Here is a 19589-nt window from a genome sequence, read left to right on the forward strand (position 1 = left end):
CTACTTATTACATCCCCACGTTGGGCCCAAAGACATTGCTCACATCCAGAAACGTTCTTTATATTACATATCATATTATACCTTTGAAAAGTAAAAATAGTAACTTAAATAAAATAAATAACTTTTTCTGTTTCATATCAAAACAGACATCACAAGCTGAGTGTGGCTCCGTGGTGGAGCAGGGTCGTTCTATCAGAGGGTTAGCTCTGCTAGTCCATAGACACTTAACCCCATTGAATGGGTGTCTATGGGCAGGTGGTAGCCTTCAGTGTCATCAGTGTGAATGGGTGAATGATGACATGTAGTGTTAAAGCTCTTTGAGTGGTCAGAAGACTAGAAAAGAGAGAAACATTATCTCCACCAGGCGTAATGCTGTGTTCGGTTGGGTGAATCCGTCTGTCCGTGGCTAATCTCACATACAGCTGGACCTGATATGTTGTGTACTCATTTATGACTACGCTCAAGGACCGGTTGTTGCTGCAATGACTCATACTTTTACACCTTACACATTTTATTGTTATATACCATCATTGAGAAGAAGGGTCCGGCTGCTGCCTGTAGGTTCATCACCATGCCCAACTCACCCGATCCCGTTACTCTCACCCTAACCAAAGACAAAGGGGGCATGTCCTGAAGGCAATCTGCTTGGCTAAAAACAAGCCTTACCTAGTCTGTTGCAGACCACATTTTGGCCTTTGTCATGGCTCAAAAACCGACATCCATAGAAGTGATCGGTCTTGTTTTGAACTTGAGTTTCTGCAGATTAATTCCATAGCCGATATGTTATGATCCATGGAAGTTGGGCACAATACAAAATGACTAAATCCCTGTTTTTGATGTCTTTGCCAGCAGCTTGACTGTAGGAGAGCCAGGAGGGACATTTGAGTGAGTTACAACTCTTCTCTGTTTGGGAGGGAGACACCTGAGACTTTTCTAGTTGTGATGGAGGTTCTTTGTCAAGCGTGTTTAAATATCAACATGTCCTACTTATGCAGCATTCTGTTCTGCCACAAAAACACACCGATAGATTGAAATGCTTTCAACATGTCGACAGAACGAAATTAGAAGCACACTGTACTGAAAATCTTTATTAGATCTTGTTTCTAATCAGACACACTGTACAAACATGCATGACTTTAAATAGATTTAACGACAGTAATGCATGAATCAAGATCAACAAAATAAATTATTCTACATTCATTTTAAAAACTCCCCGATGAACTCTATATGTCTAACTGCCTGTTTCTATTACCTCACTAAATCATATTATTTTACACATGTAAGAACAGCTGATGTTGAGTTTTTGTGTTTTACATTTTAAACCTTCAACTGCTAACTGGAGCTCTGTTTGGTGTCTTCAGGAGCGGGGGCAGCGTTCACAGTGCTCGCATGAAGTGGAAGTGGAGTGACGGACACCTTCCACAGCTCCTACAAACAGGAACATAATAACGTATATTAATAAGAACCTTACTGCTGATCCGGGTCGCAGGAGCTGCAGGCTACCCAGCAACCTTTCCAGCTCTTCCTGGGGGACCCAGAGGTGTTCCAAGACCAGACCAGGTATATGTAGACCTCCAGCGTTTTCTGGCTCTACACAAGGGCCTCTTACCAGTTAGATGTGCCTGATAAAACCTTCCTGGCTTGGGGCAGTGACTCAAGAAATGTCGAGGTAGAAGAAATGTTGAACTGGTGTGCACAGTGTCCGGCGGTCAACCAGGGTCCCGTCAGCACCCGCGACATGCGGGATGGTGTATGCTTGAAGCTTTCATTTCTATTATAATCAACACAGCTGCAGCCTCAATCCTCCGTCTGTTTCAAGTCACTTTAAATATACACTTGACACTTTAATAACAGACTTATTTTTAACATACTCTTGATTTGGTTGTTGGTTTATTCTATAGCAAATGTTCATGTTTTTATTTTTAAATGTCTTATGCTGTTGTACTGTGTTTAATGTTATGCACCAATCACCATCCAAATTTGCAAATTTGTGCAAACGTACTTGACAATAAACCGATTCTGATTCTACACAGAATGTGTTCAGACACAGTACTACTGGGTACGTCTCATGCCTTTTGTTCTGATTAATTAGGATGGAGTCAGGTTTTTGATGAAAGGCTTTAAGGTTTGTTTCAATCATTAGAATATGTGTGCGAGTGTTTCCCTTACCAGTTGCTCTATGCGTTCATACAGAAGAAACTGTGCGAAGTCAGAAGGGAGCTGTTCCACTCTGAAGCTGCACCGTCCGTCCACCAGGTCCTCCAGTTGGAACAGGCAGTGGCTGAAATGGTTGTAGGCATCGCAAGAAACATCCATGTGTCGCAGGGTGAAGTTCATCCTAGAGAGACATCCAGTCACAGCAGGAAACAGGATTAGAGCTCGTAACTTAATCTGTGTGGGTTTATCATTAAGCCTGAGGAATAGGAAAATGTTAACACATATCAATAAACCAAAGTGACACAAAACAAGCTCCCTATATCACTGTGTGTACGATATCTGAGGCAAAGAGACAAATGGGACAAATGGGACTTTTCATAGAAGCCACGGTAGTGTTTTATTTTTGAGATGCATACACGGGCAAACTATACTATGTCACATTTTACAATAAGATTCGACAATTTATGATGTAATATCTGACTGAAACGTTATTGGTTTAATGAGATCATACAAACATCTTCAAAAAACACCTTTCCATACGTTATTCTAATTGGACATATAAACAGGTTTTGTTGCTGTTCGCTCTTTGCGCTGCACCATCAGTATTATGTCCTGGACAACTTGTTGAGTCATCGTTTACAGGTGCAGCTGTTGCTATGAGTCCAGTCATGTAACTGGCTGAGAGTATATTTATTCATGAATGAAATGCAGGTGGGCTTGGAGATGCCCTCACAGTCCGTGCGGTCAAGACTTGTGTCATCGCGCTGGTTGCTTGCTTGATAAACACTTTTCATCAATTGAATGAAATAAATCCAATATTCCAAAAGCTGCTATGGAAAAGTCGCTCACCAAACAAGCATCAGTATTGATGTTTCTGCAAAACCTGACTACCAGGAAGAAACGTAAAGATGGGTAGAAGCTACATATCAAGACAGCAGTGAAAGCTCCAAATCATGTTTGATAATGGAAATAATTGATAATAAATCATATTTGGGAAGGTGGTCCTCTGAATTTCTTTTAACGATCGAAGTGGACCTTAAGTTACAAAAGGTGGAGAACCCCTGATGTAGATTCTTCCTTACCTCCTTACCTCCTTACCTTTTCTCTAAGGAGATGAAGATGGTGCAGGTATGACGGAAGTTACTGCAGAGTCGGTACAGTGTTCGGAAAAGCCCATCCGTCAGATCCTCATCATAGCAAACTGGTGACACAAAAACAAACCTCATTAAAGCTGAAAGCAGCGATGTTTGTCTCATGAGGCTGACTTCCTGTTGCCAGTAGGTGGCGCTATGGCTATGTGTCATAATTGCGATGTAGAGATCTTCGGGCCTGGACTTTTATGAAGCATGATATGTTTGGGAAATATGAGATAGTGTATATTCGAGTTAAAACAACTTCCTGTTTCCAGACAAATCGTGCAAAATGGCCGCCATGCCACGGCAACATCGTTTCATGAAAATCATTTTTGCAGATTCCGATTTTCTTTCTGTACTATGATTGACAGCGAGGCTCCAGACTAACTTATGTCACCACTGTCCTGGAACCGTGTGTGACCGGCAATCGTTAGATTGATCGTTAGACCAGACCAGACGTTAAATGGTAAATGGAATTGCAATTTTATCTGACCACTCAAAGCACTGTACACTACATTCACCCATTTACACACACACACACACACACACACACACACACACACACACACACACACACACACCACAGTCTTTGGAAGCAATTTGGGGTTCAGTATCTTGCCAAAGGACATTTCGGGATGAAGACTGGAGGAGCTGTGGATCTGACAAACAAAGGCTGTGTGTGAGTCAAAGGCTGTGTGAGTCAAAGGCTGTGTGTGAGTCAAAGGCTGTGTGAGTCAAAGGCTGTGTGAGTCAAAGGCTGTGTGTGAGTCAAAGGCTGTGTGAGTCAAAGGCTGTGTGTGAGCCAAAGGCTGTGTGTGAGTCAAAGGCTGTGTGAGTCAAAGGCTGTGTGAGTCAAAGGCTGTGTGAGTCAAAGGCTGTGTGTGAGTCAAAGGCTGTGTGAGTCAAAGGCTGTGTGTGAGCCAAAGGCTGTGTGTGAGTCAAAGGCTGTGTGTGAGCCAAAGGCTGTGTGAGTCAAAGGCTGTGTGTGAGCCAAAGGCTGTGTGAGTCAAAGGCTGTGTGAGTCAAAGGCTGTGTGTGAGTCAAAGGCTGTGTGTGAGTCAAAGGCTGTGTGTGAGTCAAAGGCTGTGTGAGTCAAAGGCTGTATGAGTCAAAGGCTGTGTGAGTCAAAGGCTGTGTGTGAGTCAAAGGCTGTGTGAGTCAAAGGCTGTGTGTGAGTCAAAGGCTGTGTGAGCCAAAGGCTGTGTGTGAGTCAAAGGCTGTGTGTGAGCCAAAGGCTGTGTGAGTCAAAGGCTGTGTGAGTCAAAGGCTGTGTGAGTCAAAGGCTGTGTGAGTCAAAGGCTGTGTGAGTCAAAGGCTGTGTGTGAGCCAAAGGCTGTGTGTGAGCCAAAGGCTGTGTGAGTCAAAGGCTGTGTGAGTCAAAGGCTGTGTGTGAGCCAAAGGCTGTGTGAGTCAAAGGCTGTGTGAGTCAAAGGCTGTGTGTGAGCCAAAGGCTGTGTGTGAGCCAAAGGCTGTGTGAGTCAAAGGCTGTGTGAGTCAAAGGCTGTGTGTGAGCCAAAGGCTGTGTGTGAGTCAAAGGCTGTGTGTGAGCCAAAGGCTGTGTGAGTCAAAGGCTGTGTGAGTCAAAGGCTGTGTGTGAGTCAAAGGCTGTGTGTGAGTCAAAGGCTGTGTGAGTCAAAGGCTGTGTGAGTCAAAGGCTGTGTGTGAGTCAAAGGCTGTGTGAGTCAAAGGCTGTGTGTGAGCCAAAGGCTGTGTGTGAGCCAAAGGCTGTGTGTGAGCCAAAGGCTGTGTGAGTCAAAGGCTGTGTGTGAGCCAAAGGCTGTGTGAGTCAAAGGCTGTGTGAGTCAAAGGCTGTGTGTGAGCCAAAGGCTGTGTGTGAGCCACAGGCTGTGTGTGAGCCAAAGGCTGTGTGTGAGCCAAAGGTTGTGTGAGTCAAAGGCTGTGTGAGTCAAAGGCTGTGTGTGAGCCAAAGGCTGTGTGTGAGCCAAAGGCTGTGTGAGTCAAAGGCTGTGTGAGTCAAAGGCTGTGTGTGAGCCAAAGGCTGTGTGAGTCAAAGGCTGTGTGAGTCAAAGGCTGTGTGTGAGTCAAAGGCTGTGTGAGTCAAAGGCTGTGTGAGTCAAAGGCTGTGTGTGAGTCAAAGGCTGTGTGAGTCAAAGGCTGTGTGTGAGTCAAAGGCTGTGTGAGTCAAAGGCTGTGTGTGAGTCAAAGGCTGTGTGAGCCAAAGGCTGTGTGAGTCAAAGGCTGTGTGAGTCAAAGGCTGTGTGTGAGCCACAGGCTGTGTGAGTCAAAGGCTGTGTGAGTCAAAGGCTGTGTGAGTCAAAGGCTGTGTGTGAGCCAAAGGCTGTGTGAGTCAAAGGCTGTGTGTGAGCCAAAGGCTGTGTGAGTCAAAGGCTGTGGGAGTCAAAGGCTGTGTGAGTCAAAGGCTGTGTGTGAGCCAAAGGCTGTGTGAGTCAAAGGCTGTGTGTGAGCCAAAGGCTGTGTGAGTCAAAGGCTGTGTGAGTCAAAGGCTGTGTGTGAGCCAAAGGCTGTGTGTGAGCCACAGGCTGTGTGTGAGCCAAAGGCTGTGTGTGAGCCACAGGCTGTGTGTGAGCCACAGGCTGTGTGTGAGCCAAAGGCTGTGTGTGAGTCAAAGGCTGTGTGAGTCAAAGGCTGTGTGAGTCAAAGGCTGTGTGTGAGCCAAAGGCTGTGTGTGAGCCACAGGCTGTGTGTGAGCCAAAGGCTGTGTGTGAGCCACAGGCTGTGTGTGAGCCACAGGCTGTGTGTGAGCCAAAGGCTGTGTGTGAGTCAAAGGCTGTGTGTGAGTCAAAGGCTGTGTGAGTGAGCATAAACGTGCATTAGTTCAGATCCTGATGGGCAGGTGGCACCTTGCATGGCGGCCTCTGCCATCAGTGTATGAATGGGTGTGAATGGGTGAACGTTCACATGCAGTGTACAGGGCTTTGAGTGGTCAGAAGACAAGAAAGACGATTTATAAAGTCCATTTATTGAATTTCCTGATGCCTGTCAGGGGTATAGAACAATTGAAAGACCACTTCACACTCAATAAATCAAAGAGTGCTACTTAACTGTTTGGCATGGTTCTTTAGAATGAAGTATTGTGTACTGGAGAAGAGTTGTGCTGCATATCTTTACTTTGATCAGCTCAATAACCTACCATCAGCAGCAATGATGATCTTGGTGTTGTCATACAAATCTGCAACTTCCTCCTCTGTCCAACTAAATTCCACATCAGCATCTACAAAGATTAGACAAATGGAAAGAAGACGTTTTCGGTGGTCAGATGGTGTTTGTTTTTGTATAAATAAGGTGTAAAAGTCGGTAGGCTATACTGACCAGATACATATTTACTCAACATTGCATATCTTCTGCTGCTATGTGTATATACAGCAAGTATGGAATCAGCATTAAAGACTCAGGACTGAAATATTATGGGTTTGAACTTTATGAATAAATACATGAATATCAAAGGAAAATGAAAAGTATTAGTAAACAAAAGTGGTAGTTTACATTTAGGATAAGAATAGTCCGGCTCTATATATTTGTTTAAGGCTCTTAGGAAGGATAGGGTTGGTGTTATTCCATGGTTTCTCATTGCCAGTAAATCTTATTGTCATGATCATTTGTAGAAAGTTGGAGTAATTGTGTCAACATCCGAAAAACATAAGCGATAGATACAAAAAAATCAAAAGAATTGTGATTGGAATCAGGGAAAACGTTTGTATTGCTAATGGTCAGGGTCCATAAAAGAGCACGACTTCATTTATTAAATACCTCCTGAACTATGAATGAATGTACAAGAATTAACAGAATGATATGCCTTACTACAAGAACAATAGGTTAATGTAATGTTATCATTAATATATTGGTTTTATTTACATATATTTAATATCTATCTATATTATATCTATATTTAGAATATGGGGACCTGAACTGACAGTTAAACTTATCTATACTCATCTTTATTGTTTTACTTTCACTTCCCTGTTAGAAAGGCTGTGACAGTAAGATAAATACAGAAGGTGAAAATATTCTAAATATAGTGTTCACTTAAACTGATATTGCTGGTACTCCCGTCTACTGTCGTAATTCACCGACTATGGTTAGAAAAAACACCCTAACTGTCCCTTTAAGTCTGCAGGGACAGGCTAACAGATGTAGACATGATAAACAGGACTTCATCAGCTCTGTGGCCCTTCAAGTAAAATGGTGATCTGGTCCTTCTTTAACACTGATAAATAACATAATGATGTAACATGAAGTTACATGTTTTAAGCAGTAAAAGAGTAGGTAGCAAAACTATATGAAGCCCACTTAAACTCTTGAACATCACTAGGTTGCTATAGCTGTGTGTTCAGTGAGCGGTATTCCAATCTACCCCTAGCTTAGCATAAGCTTCAGCCATGTTTGTCTATCTCCAGTAGCATGATGTACGGCTGAATGGAGTGATCGGCATTTTTCAATGCACACAAACTGCTTGATCGATTATCAATCAATATTTGCTTTATCGTCAAAAAAAGTATTTTTTATTATATTTAAGGAGGAACAATGCACATAAACACAGACACATAAGCACAGACACATAAGCACAGACACATAAGCACAGACACATAAACACAGACACATAAGCACAGACACATAAACACAGACACATAAACACAGACACATAAACACAGACACATAAGCACAGACACATAAGCACAGACACATAAACACAGACACATAAGCACAGACACACAAGCACAGACACATAAGCACAGACACATAAACACAGACACATAAGCACAGACACATAAGCACAGACACATAAACACAGACACATAAACACAGACATATAAGCACAGACACATAAGCACAGACACATAAACACAGACACATAAGCACAGACACATAAGCACAGACACATAAGCACAGACACATAAGCACAGACACATAAACACAGACACATAAGCACAGACACATAAACACAGACACATAAACACAGACACATAAACACAGACATATAAGCACAGACACATAAACACAGACACATAAACACAGACACATAAGCACAGACACATAAGCACAGACACATAAGCACAGACACATAAACACAGACACATAAGCACAGACACATAAACACAGACACATAAACACAGACACATAAGCACAGACACATAAGCACAGACACATAAGCACAGACACATAAGCACAGACACATAAGCACAGACACATAAACACAGACACATAAACACAGACACATAAGCACAGACACATAAACACAGACACATAAACACAGACACACTACGACACCTATTACTACGACTACTGATACTACTGCTTCTACTACTACTTCTTCTAATTACTAATACTTCTACTGCTAATAATACTTCTACTACAACTTCTGCTTCTACTACTACAAATATCACTACTGATGACATTTTTTAAGCCACAGAAACCGTTCAAATATCAAAATGTTCAGCTTTCAGGAGAGCGGTGATATGACTTTTTATATTTGTAATCTTTAAACTTTTTTTTGAATTATTAAGCTTTTTGCAACTATTTCTGGAATTGGATATCTATTTTTCAGCAATGTTTTTGCAATTCATTTCAGCTTTCAGCATTCCAACGCATTTTCAGCAGGAAATGCATTTTCTAGTTTAACTTTGTCTTCTGCTGGTCCAGTGACCTTTGGTCGTAGAGCGATATACTGTTGGAATCTGTGTTTTTGCTGTGTGAACATTTAGTTGCTTGGTTTTTGTCTGATTTAGCAGGCTAACAATTAGGTTAGCTAACGTTAGCTCGCTACATTATATTCCAACCTGAGACAAAATGTGAACTGCACAGACGAGTGCTTTCGGTCGGTGTCCACTCTGTCCTTTAAATTGCTGCAAATCATTTCTGTTTGCTGCTTTAGGTAACAGACAGACAGTAATAGTCTGTAGAATAAAGTATGGCATGTTCAGGTTTGAGAGTGGGCTTGAATCTGGAACACAATATGGTGGCAGCCAACAGCAAACCAACGTTTGACGCAGATGAGAGGTCAGCAGCAAGGCTTCTATACAATAAGAAATCCAGGCATCCTCCTACACATAGCAGCTGGGTGGATGGGTGATGAGGTCATGCGCTTCATTAAATAAATTCAACAAACTGTCACAACCATCCCTGAACTGCTATAACAAATAAATCTCTTGTACTTTTTGGGAATGTCATGGTGTTTATAAATGCTGATTGTGTTTTTGTGTGGCTAACACACAGTAATCCAGATTCACAAGAGACTGCAGCACTGAGCCATCTTATTGGTGAATGCTTGATTAATGATGTGATTCTAGGTCAGAAGATTGGTTTGAGAAAGAAGAGTGCGTGTTACCTGTGCAAAGGTCATACTGGAGCCAATCCAACTGTCTCACTCTCACTTCACCACCTGATGAATAATACATGAGTGTATAAACACATAAATAATCACTCAATTCATTATTATGCAGGTAAATGCATATTTCACTACTGTGAATGAAATAAATAGCAAATGGAATAAATCCACGTGGTAGCCCTTTCTCTGTCTCCGTGTGTATTATAAACATAACACTGTACAATTATAGTTGTAAACATCCATAATGTTGATAATGCTTCATAACAATATTCACATCAAACTATATGAAAAAAAGAGAAGAAGAAGAAGAATTGCTAGTCACTCACTGGCATCTTGTTTTGCAAGGATCATAGTGTATTATAACTCCCATAGCTGCAATACATTATAATATTTTATAATGAAATATAATCATGTTATCATTATGTGATTAAATGCATTACAATGTATTTAATTATGATGCGTTGTAATGCATTATAAAAGCATTATGAGTGCTTATAACTAGCTTTACTATAAAGAGTGTTGCTCTTCTTTCAGTTACACATTTGGAAGCTGCCCAGCCAAACAGTGAGTAGTAACAGTGAGCAGGCTGCAATAGCACTTTATTAAAAGCTGATAAAGCTCCAATTAATTATGTTTGAGGGGCACTCGCTCCTTCTTCTCTTCTAGTGGATTTATCAACTTCATCATTTATAAGATAGATAATTCTGACAGTGCACAAGTATACAGACAAACAAGAAGTGCCTAAAATTACTCTATATGTTTAGTTTTTAAATATTCATACAATTCGTTGGCTTAGGGAAGAACAGGATGTAGTTCTATATGTTAGATGTACAGCAACAGTGACCATGGTGTTAGCAGAAATTGGAAACAACTAAAAAGGACATGATGGAAAAAGAAAGAGTCATTTGACAACGTTCTCTCACCTGCAGGCTCGATCATGTGTTGATTTAATGTCACATTTTTCTTGCACATGCTGAGAAGGTCTTCTCCCACATCTGTGAAACAAAATCAGGTATTTCAGCAATGAAACACAAACGGTAAGATGTCTACATGAGCTGATGCTCTGTCATTCCAAACGCCACGTCAGGTTCACTAGATGTACAGGGGCTGCTTCAGCTCCTCGTCGCTCCACTGTCCAGAGATGTTGTCTTTTTGTTTTTTACTTCCCCTTTCTTATGTCGGTATAATGTGTAGCATTGATCATTTATGATGGAATAAGTCGGAGAAAGGCTGATATGATGCAGAGCAACTCATTCTCACTCCCAACTCGTCTAATATCGCTGCTTGGTCAGAGCCCCTCGAAACTGGAGATCGACATGCTAGGCACCGCTCTAGCGCTAGTTTTCGACTTATTGCGACCGAGCGTTAATATAATGCTCGTTACATGCATAGTGCCCATCGCAGCCTGATGCGCCGCATGCAGTCGCTAAAGGATGCGTCCATCTCTGATGCTGGGGAGCACTGACCAAGTGGCGGTACTCAGACTCACAGGGGAAACCTGACTTGATTTTAAATGTGAATATGAAAAATATGGAATTTCTTCTATTAATACCCAAAAAAATGATCAGGCTACAGCATGTATTCATTCAAGGACATGAATACAGTCATTGGCTTCAAGTCAATATCTGAATTAAAAGCTGAGGGCTCTGTGAATGAACTGAAAAAGGAAGGTCATTCTGGACTTCTGTACATAGAACCTGATGACATCTGAGCCAGCTTCATAAGACCATCACTGCTCAAGCTGAGTCAGCTGTATCCACAGAGGTGTACATGTTATATTCAAAGCTTGATGCCATTATACCTGTGCAGTACAGTGTTTTGGCTACAGTTGCCATGACGATGCTGGTTAAGCCTGTTCCCGCTCCCAGCTCTAGGACTGTCGCTCCTCTGAACATGTGCGGTTTAGAGAGGATGAAGTCAGCCAAGAGGAACGCCCCGAGCCACACCTGATGGGAGCAAAAAGACACGTATATAACCACCACTTACACAATCAGCATCAAGTGTTTCACCAGGATCTAGATCCACACACACACACCATGATGGATGTAGTGCTCCATGCTACGTTAGGGGACTAGTGGCTCTACCTTCTGAGCTACAGCAGGTGCTATTGTTGCGATAGTAGGTAAATAACTGTTCCTGTTCCCTATAATGGACATGTTGTGGCTGTTGTGATTCACGATCTTATTGCAATAAAAGTGTATATAAAACAGCAACACATTCAGTTGGCAGGACAGCTTGAATCATTGTAGAAGGTTACTCATGGTCTTCCTCCGCATCCAGTACACATAAAGCTAACAGGATCCTCCCCAAACCTCCTCAGAGCAGAGCGGCAGCAGAGCACTGATAGCTTAAGCATCACCATGATTAAGAGTGTGTGCGCTATAAACAGGAACTGTGTCATGTGCACGTGGTGGTTGGTTTGAGTAGCGCAGTCTGAACTGGCTCTGTTCATTTAGTTTGACACGATTGACTGCGTTACAAGGTTACTTTGTGCGACTGTGGCTCGGCGGGTCGTCCTTCAATCAGAGGATCGGCGGTTCGATTCCCCGCTAGTCGCATGTCGATGTGTCCTTGGGCAAGACGCTTAACCCCAAGTTGCTCCCGTAGCTGTGCCTGTGGTGTGTGAATGTGTATGAATGTGAGATAGAGTCCTGATGGGCAAGTGGTACCTTCATCAGTGCCTCATTTGAATGAAAGTCAGAGCTCATTTTAAAGTCTTCACCACACCCTATGTTACATGTTGCCTGAAAGGAGCAGTGTGTACGTTTGGCACCATCTAGTGGTGAGATTGCAACCAACTAAAACATCTCCCATGTGCCAAAGAGAAGTAAGGCAAATGTCCCTGTCTGGAGTCAGTGTTAGATTTGTCCGTTCCAGGCTACTGTAGAAACAGATGATACACTAGAAAACATACTTAATATCATATTACATTTCTGTTACCAGATACCTCTAAATGCTACGCAGTGTTCCTTTAACCCAAACCCAAATCCTCAGTAAATAAACCTCGTGATGTTTTGTATTTAGGACATCACATAAGCATCGAAATGTGGCCTTTGAAAAAGTTTCAGGGACATATGATGGCATTTTTCAAGAATATGCATCATAGCTCCATATTTGACAACGGGTTAAACAGTCGCCTCTCAGAGCCACCTGCTGTTCGGGGACTCGGTGATGGGAGGAGCAACAGACAACAGAGTTCACTCAGTTTTACTGACCTGTTTGCCAACGTCCTCCAGGGTCGTGGCCATAGTGTGCTCTGTAAATGGATTGGATTCATACATTAAACACTCCTTAGTTATCATATCGTGCACGATATTTACCCTTCCTTTAATATGATCACATTCCCAGTGTTTTAAATGAAAAGGGTTAATCACAGGCAGAACTGGCAACCCCACTTCACATCCCAAAACCAACCAAGTTCAGCGAAGACGTGTATTAATCATTTACTAATGAATGTAACGGTAGGCCTACGCCGACACGGTGTGGGCAGGCTGTTGTGTGTCCTGTAAACTAAACTTCTGTGTAATGTGGCAGAAGCCAAACAAATAGTGTTTGCTGCTTTAGCCTGCTAGTATGAGGGACACCAATCAGTTCCTCCAAGCATGACGTTTCCTGTCATTACTGGTGTATTGGGGGAGAAGGATCAAACCATTCAGTAGACATGACACTGCCGTAGTGACTTTCTGTGTTTAAGCTGTGGAACCGACCTGGAGATGTACTTATGGAGCAGGCTTCTGTTTGCCCTAATCTGATTGGTTATCGGCTCATGAGCATCACGTTCATCCAAAGAATATGAAACTCTCCCGCGCAGGCGACTGTTTGCTTCCCATTGATGAATGGGAGCCTCGTGGTTCGCTTTGGTGTGTGTGTGCTGTAACATGGACATGAGTCCAACAAGGAATGTCAACCAATATTCTAAAAAAAAATGTTCAAATAGGAACATCTGGATGTCTGCCTCACGCCCACTGAATGCCCCGCATCATGGGAGTCATGCGTCACTTTGATTAATTCAAAATGAAATGTAACGTCAGGTCAAACTGATCGAGGAATAATTCAACAACAACCATGATGACGGCAGAAGAGAACTCGGCCACAGAGAGAGAGAGACACCGTGTTCTAACAGCAAGTGTAAAGTTACATCATGTCCCTGGTACCCTGCATCCAGGCACCTCATCGCTCCAATCACCTGACCAAGGGTTGCGGTTGATGTATGTATATATATATGATATGTTAGAGTCAAACACAGATTTGCTTTTGCGTGACATTCATGATAACCATGATGATGATCATCGTCTGAAATTATAAAAACATAAAGAAAATGGAGGTTCTTCTTACCAATCTTTATAATGTCTTTATCATTTGTATACTCGTCTTCTTCTTCTTCTTCTTCTTCTTCCAGTGCAGCGTTAGACTGTTTGAGGATGATGGGACAGACCAGATCTCGGCCGCTCTCCTCGTTGGGGTTCTTCCTCGGTCTGTGAAGTCGTAAGAAGACAGCGAAACCATGACAGTGCACTCACACTAACAGAACAGCCCCCCGTGTTTTAACTGTTGACTAAATGTACCGGTGCTGGACGTCAAGGTCTCCGTCCACATCCAGAAATGGTTCCACATTTCCTGCCCCGCCTTCCTCTCCATCTTTTCCTTGTGCTTCTTGAGTGTCTTTATGCCCGTCTTCCCTCGGTTCATCGTTTTGCTCCGTCTCCTTTAAACCTTTCCCTGGCTCGCTGTTGTCATGCTTTTCACTGTCTGACAGGATCCTGAATTTAGAGAGGAAGACTGGACGGATGAACACGACAACGGTAGAAAGTGAGAGGACGAAATGAACACATGAAGTGGAACAGTGACATTGAACATTTGATATCTCCCAGGACAACACAAATGGATTTTTATCATTCTTGGTCTTTAATCAAATATATATACATATATACATATAACGTATATTTGAAGGGTGACCGGTGCATATGCCCCAAATACTGTAAACTGATAAGAAACCCTGCACACTGTCGAGCAGAAGCTGAAATGAAACAACTGGAGGTCTGTTAGTGAGTCATGACAGCAGTCATTATCTTCCCATCTAAAGTCAGCAGCTTATTTACAGACGGGATGAAGTCAAATACTAAGAATGCAAGCCTGGCAGGCCCCCGTGGTCACGCTGCTGTGAGAGGGTCACCAGCCAGGCTGCCTGACTGCCTGAAAATTGTAACCCATACTAAAGAGACTACAATTCTGTAACTACAAGGTCTATTTTAAAAATGTTGATGGTTCAATAACACCTCACTCCATCTAACTGTCTACCTGTCTCACTCCCTCACCCAGTACATAACACTGTCTGTATGCCTCTCACTCACTCACTCAGTACATAACACTGTCTGTATGCCTGTCTCACTCACTCAGTACAAATGACCGTCTGTTTGCCTGTCTCACTCACTCACTCCACCTAACTGTATGACTGTCTCTGTGTCTATCCCTCTGTCTCACTCACTCCACCTAACTGTCTGACTGTCTCTGTGTCTATCCCTCTGTCTCACTCACTCCATAAAACTGTCTGTATGCCTGTCTCACTCACTCACTCAGTACAAATGACTGTCCTTCTGCCTGTCTCACTCATCACATATGTGACAGTTATATTTCACTCACTCACTCAATACATATAACTGTCTGCCTGTGTCACTCACTCAGTACATAGATAAATGATAAGATTGAATTATGGACATGATATAGATGAAAGTTTAACTGGGAAACGTTAGTATGGAGATAGATTTTTCATATTGTGACTTTAATGCCTGATGAAGGTTCATGACTGAATCGTCTTTGTAACAAACTCAGTGCTAACAGCGTGCTGTTAGCCTTTCCTTGACTGCCACATGATTTGACTTATCCGTCTACAACATGTGCATTAGACAACACTGTGCAGCTACAAATGTAATCATACACACCTGGCTGTCCAACCGAGTTGAGGCGGGTCATAAGGCGGCGTGCATTGGGCAGCAGCATGTGAACGTCTGACAGCACAGTGTCATGATGGAAAGTGATCTGGTCCATGGCTGATCATTCATGGTATAGAAGAGTAGAGCTCCTCCTGGAGAGACTGGACACACAGAGTACAAACACACAATCAACTCAACTCCTGCAGGCTCATTTATCAATGACAAGTACAACTGGTTGATCCCAAGAGAGGCACAATAGTAATTATTCATGAAAATGATCAAATGTATACGTTAGTACTGAATGAGTATTATTGTGTTTATTGTTATATTTGTATTGTTGGTTGTACTCTTCTACCACTCAAAGTGCTTTACAACACAGCAGTCACCCACTCACACGCTGGCGGCAGAGGCTGCCATATTATTGTATGTCATATGCCATACAAGGTGATCCTTTAATCAGAGGATCGGCGGTTTGATCCCCGGCTCCGCTAGTCCATGTCGATGTGTCCTTGGGCAAGACACTTAACCCCAGAATGGACATGGTAGTTTTTTTTAAGTATCAAAATCAATGCAGCAAAATCCGATGTATTGTCTTTTTTGTTCTATGCATTCTTCTTCATTGTGTGTGCTTATGTTATCTATATTTTGAGTCAATTCAGTCTTTAAAGTGAGTTTTGGGGACCATCATGTACTAAATGAACATCATGCTGTATTGAAGAAGACTTGAAACTAGAGATTGAGACCATAAACTCATGTTTACAATGTTTACTGAGGTAATAAATCAAGAGAGAAGTAGAGTCATTTTCTCATAGACTTCTATACAACCAGAGGAGTCGCCCCCTGGTGGACACTAGAGTGAATGCAGGTGTAAGGCACTGAAGCTTGGCTTCACTTTTCAGAACCAGAGGTTGGAATTAAAGTTCTACACTTTGGTTCCTTTCAGTTTCCCCCCCTGCCGGGCTTGGCGGACTCTCCAACAAACGTTGTGGCGTTTGAGTGTCTGGTCTCCAGCTGGCTGACATTAATGTGGTTCATGCAGGCAAGAGAGACATCTTCTTACACTCTCCGCATTTTGTCTTTTCAACACCTTGACTTCCTCCATCAAATCCATTATTATTTTCTGCTGCTTACAGACAGCAGCAATTTCTCCTGACAGAAGATTGAGAAATGTCTTCATCTCCTCGTCCTTGTTCATTGCATTTTTTTGGATTTTGTGCAATGTATGAGTAAAATACCAAGCAAAGCAGTTGTAGTTAAAGAAGCTGCCAGAGGAATATTTTTAAGTAGCATTTTGTGTTTTCCTTTAGCATGTGTACAAAACAAAGACTGGACTGACTATTACTGGCATCACAGCATTATGCAAAAACAAGATCTATTGACGTTGGACAAGTTTGGTTGAGGAATAGTACAACTAAGCCCCCTAACAGGTAGAACAAAGCAAACCATGTTTATTCATAACTTTCATATTGGATCTGCTCCAAATATAGAAATAGCAAAATATAAACTTCTAAAAAAAGGGATAACGTCCCATCCTGCCTATAAATCATGTGTGTAAGTGTATCATTTTCAAAGGTGGACAAGGGTATTGATACAATATTTGCTTTATTGTATACAATGACTCTCTGTGAACATCCAGTCCAAATGTACTGACATTCTGATCATTAGAGATACATGAAGACGCATGCTACATTCTCACTGTTGTCGGGGACGATCATCAACCCAAAAACAGTCAGATGTTTTTATAACTCGGGTAGTGGTCTCTAAAACACGAAAGCCTTCTGTGGAGATTTGTTCCTCTACTAAATGTTTCAAAGATTCTGTGTGTGTGTGTGTGTGTGTGTGTCGGGGGAGGGGGGGGGGGGGGGGGGGGGGGGGGGGGCTCACATTACACTGACTCTGACAGTGTGTGGTTTAAAATAGAGTTGGTGTCAACTCCTCTCTCAAGGATCCAGTGGCTGAGTTCTGTAGTTTTATTTAACTCTTGTGCTGAATAACACACATTCAAAAACGTTCAAAATACTTTCTCATTGGTGTACGAAGGTATCGACAGCGTCAGACAATGATAGCTATAACAGCGCTCAGCAAGAATAATGGCTGTAAAATCACTCTTCTCTATTAACTGCCCCCAACAAATAAGAAACAATGATTTATTATTGTTGAATAATGAGGCTTCTCACTGGTTCTAACAGACGACATCACATCACCCCAATCCTGGCCTCTCTCCACTGGCTCCCTGCTTGTTGGAGAATTGATTTGAAGATTGTATTGATCACTTTTATAGTACGTATGGGTCTGGCCCCAACATATACAGAGGACATGTTGAGCCCTACGAGCCAGCAGCCTGAGATCCTCGGTGGGCCCTTCTGGCTGTGACCGTGCTTTTGCCATCAGGACTCCTCGGCTTTGGACCGCCCTGCCTGAGGAGATATTCTCTTTTAAATCACTTCTTAAAACACATTTTTACAGACTGGCTTTTATGTGATGATGTCACTTTTCTGTTTTATTTGTTGATTTTACTCAATTATTTTACTAAACATATATATGTATAAATATATTAATTTGTAATTACACTTGTATAACTTGTATACATGTTAATAAGAGGTAATATCTGGTGAGCTTCAAGGGAGTGGAGTCATGGATGACTAATATGCATCATGATCTCCATGACTCCATGATCATGGTCTCCATGACTCCATGACTCTATAATCATGGTCTCCATGACTATGGTCTCCATGATCATGATCTCCATGATCATGGTCTCCATGACTCCATGACTCCATGATCATGGTCTCCATGATCTCCATGACTCCATGATCTCCATGACTCCATGATTAGATGACCATGATCTCCATGACTCCATGATTAGATGACCATGATCTCCATGACTCCATGATTAGATGACCATGGTCTCCATGACTCCATGACCATGGCATGTGCACATTAATGATGCACACACTACACCCAGAAAGCATTAAATGATCCACACATCCACTTGCTCCAATTATAAACTAGCCGATATATTTTTTCCAGTTTACGATGCACCGTTCTTTAAATATCACCACTGTCGATAGAACCATGCACGCTGTATATACTGTATGTAGACATGCTGTAATCATCCAGTTCATATGAATTCTGTATTTCTTTAAACTATTTGAATAGTTTACATCTTACAGAGGCACTTGACTTGTATATAGACTTTGTATTTGTATTGGTGGTCACTGGTGCTTTTTATATATCATGAGATACACTTTCTACACATATTCTTTCATTGTAACTGCGCAACAGATCAGCTGGACCCTGACATCATAAAGATAACTGAGGATTAACCCTAAAGCCTCCGCGCAGGAAGTCCGTCACTGAGCAGCGGATAGTCTCAACACTCATCTCGTGTCAGAGGTGTAGGAGACAAAAACGTGCCCTACCTTCTGGAGAACATCGGTGGACCACACAGCCAGAGTCACAGGTCGCTGATGTCGAAACTAGTGCACCCACTAAGTCGTCCGGACTGGAAAAGTACAAACATGGCGTCCGTTCCGCCAGAAAAAGACGGTGGGGCTGTCGTTCACAACAATAACAATAATAATATTAATATTATGCCAGTCTGGCATCAAAGAAATGTAGAAATACTGTCAAGTTGAGTCCAAATGCAATTCAGATGAAATCACCCTCTGTTTAAAGGTCAGCGGCATTAACATTTAATAACATTTATTTATTTAACCTTTATGAAGATAGACTTAAAAACTAAACAGCAAAAAGTCAAAAACAACATAAACAATTCACATAAAAGAGGCGACAGACTTAAAACAAACCAGCTCTCAAAGAATTGTGATATTCACACAGCTCTGTGGGGCTAATAAAGGATCATTTACATTGGCATGTGTTTCTGTTTATATGAAACAGCTCTGAGTATTTAGGTTGGAACGTTAGAATACAAATAGTTCCACTGGCAGTAAGCACGTGCATATTCAGAAAGATCCCTCTCTCTGAAGATCCCTAAACTAGACACCAGCCTTATTTTACTGACAGCTTTCCATCTGGGTCAGAGCTGGTTTGAATTACAGCACA

At 42.1% G+C, this 19589-nt stretch overlaps 1 protein-coding gene across 1 annotated transcript; it reads right to left on the minus strand.

Annotated features, from left to right (window-relative positions):
• Positions 1 to 1084: 1084 nt before the first annotated feature.
• On the minus strand, positions 1085 to 19023 carry mettl22 (methyltransferase 22, Kin17 lysine). The gene is made up of 12 exons (XM_079178135.1): positions 18947 to 19023; positions 15534 to 15685; positions 14160 to 14373; positions 13930 to 14069; positions 12810 to 12850; positions 11396 to 11540; positions 10518 to 10589; positions 9595 to 9648; positions 6403 to 6483; positions 3256 to 3358; positions 2170 to 2338; positions 1085 to 1428 (listed from the first exon to the last, which is right to left on the minus strand). The coding sequence occupies exons 2-12, from the start codon at positions 15637 to 15639 to the stop codon at positions 1333 to 1335; spliced, it is 1221 nt and encodes a 406-aa protein (XP_079034261.1). The 5' UTR covers positions 15640 to 15685; positions 18947 to 19023; the 3' UTR covers positions 1085 to 1332.
• Between the last annotated feature and the right edge of the window lie 566 nt (positions 19024 to 19589).

Source organism: Pholis gunnellus (assembly GCF_910591455.1).
Source record: "Pholis gunnellus genome assembly, chromosome: 17".
Taxonomy (NCBI): domain Eukaryota; kingdom Metazoa; phylum Chordata; class Actinopteri; order Perciformes; family Pholidae; genus Pholis; species Pholis gunnellus.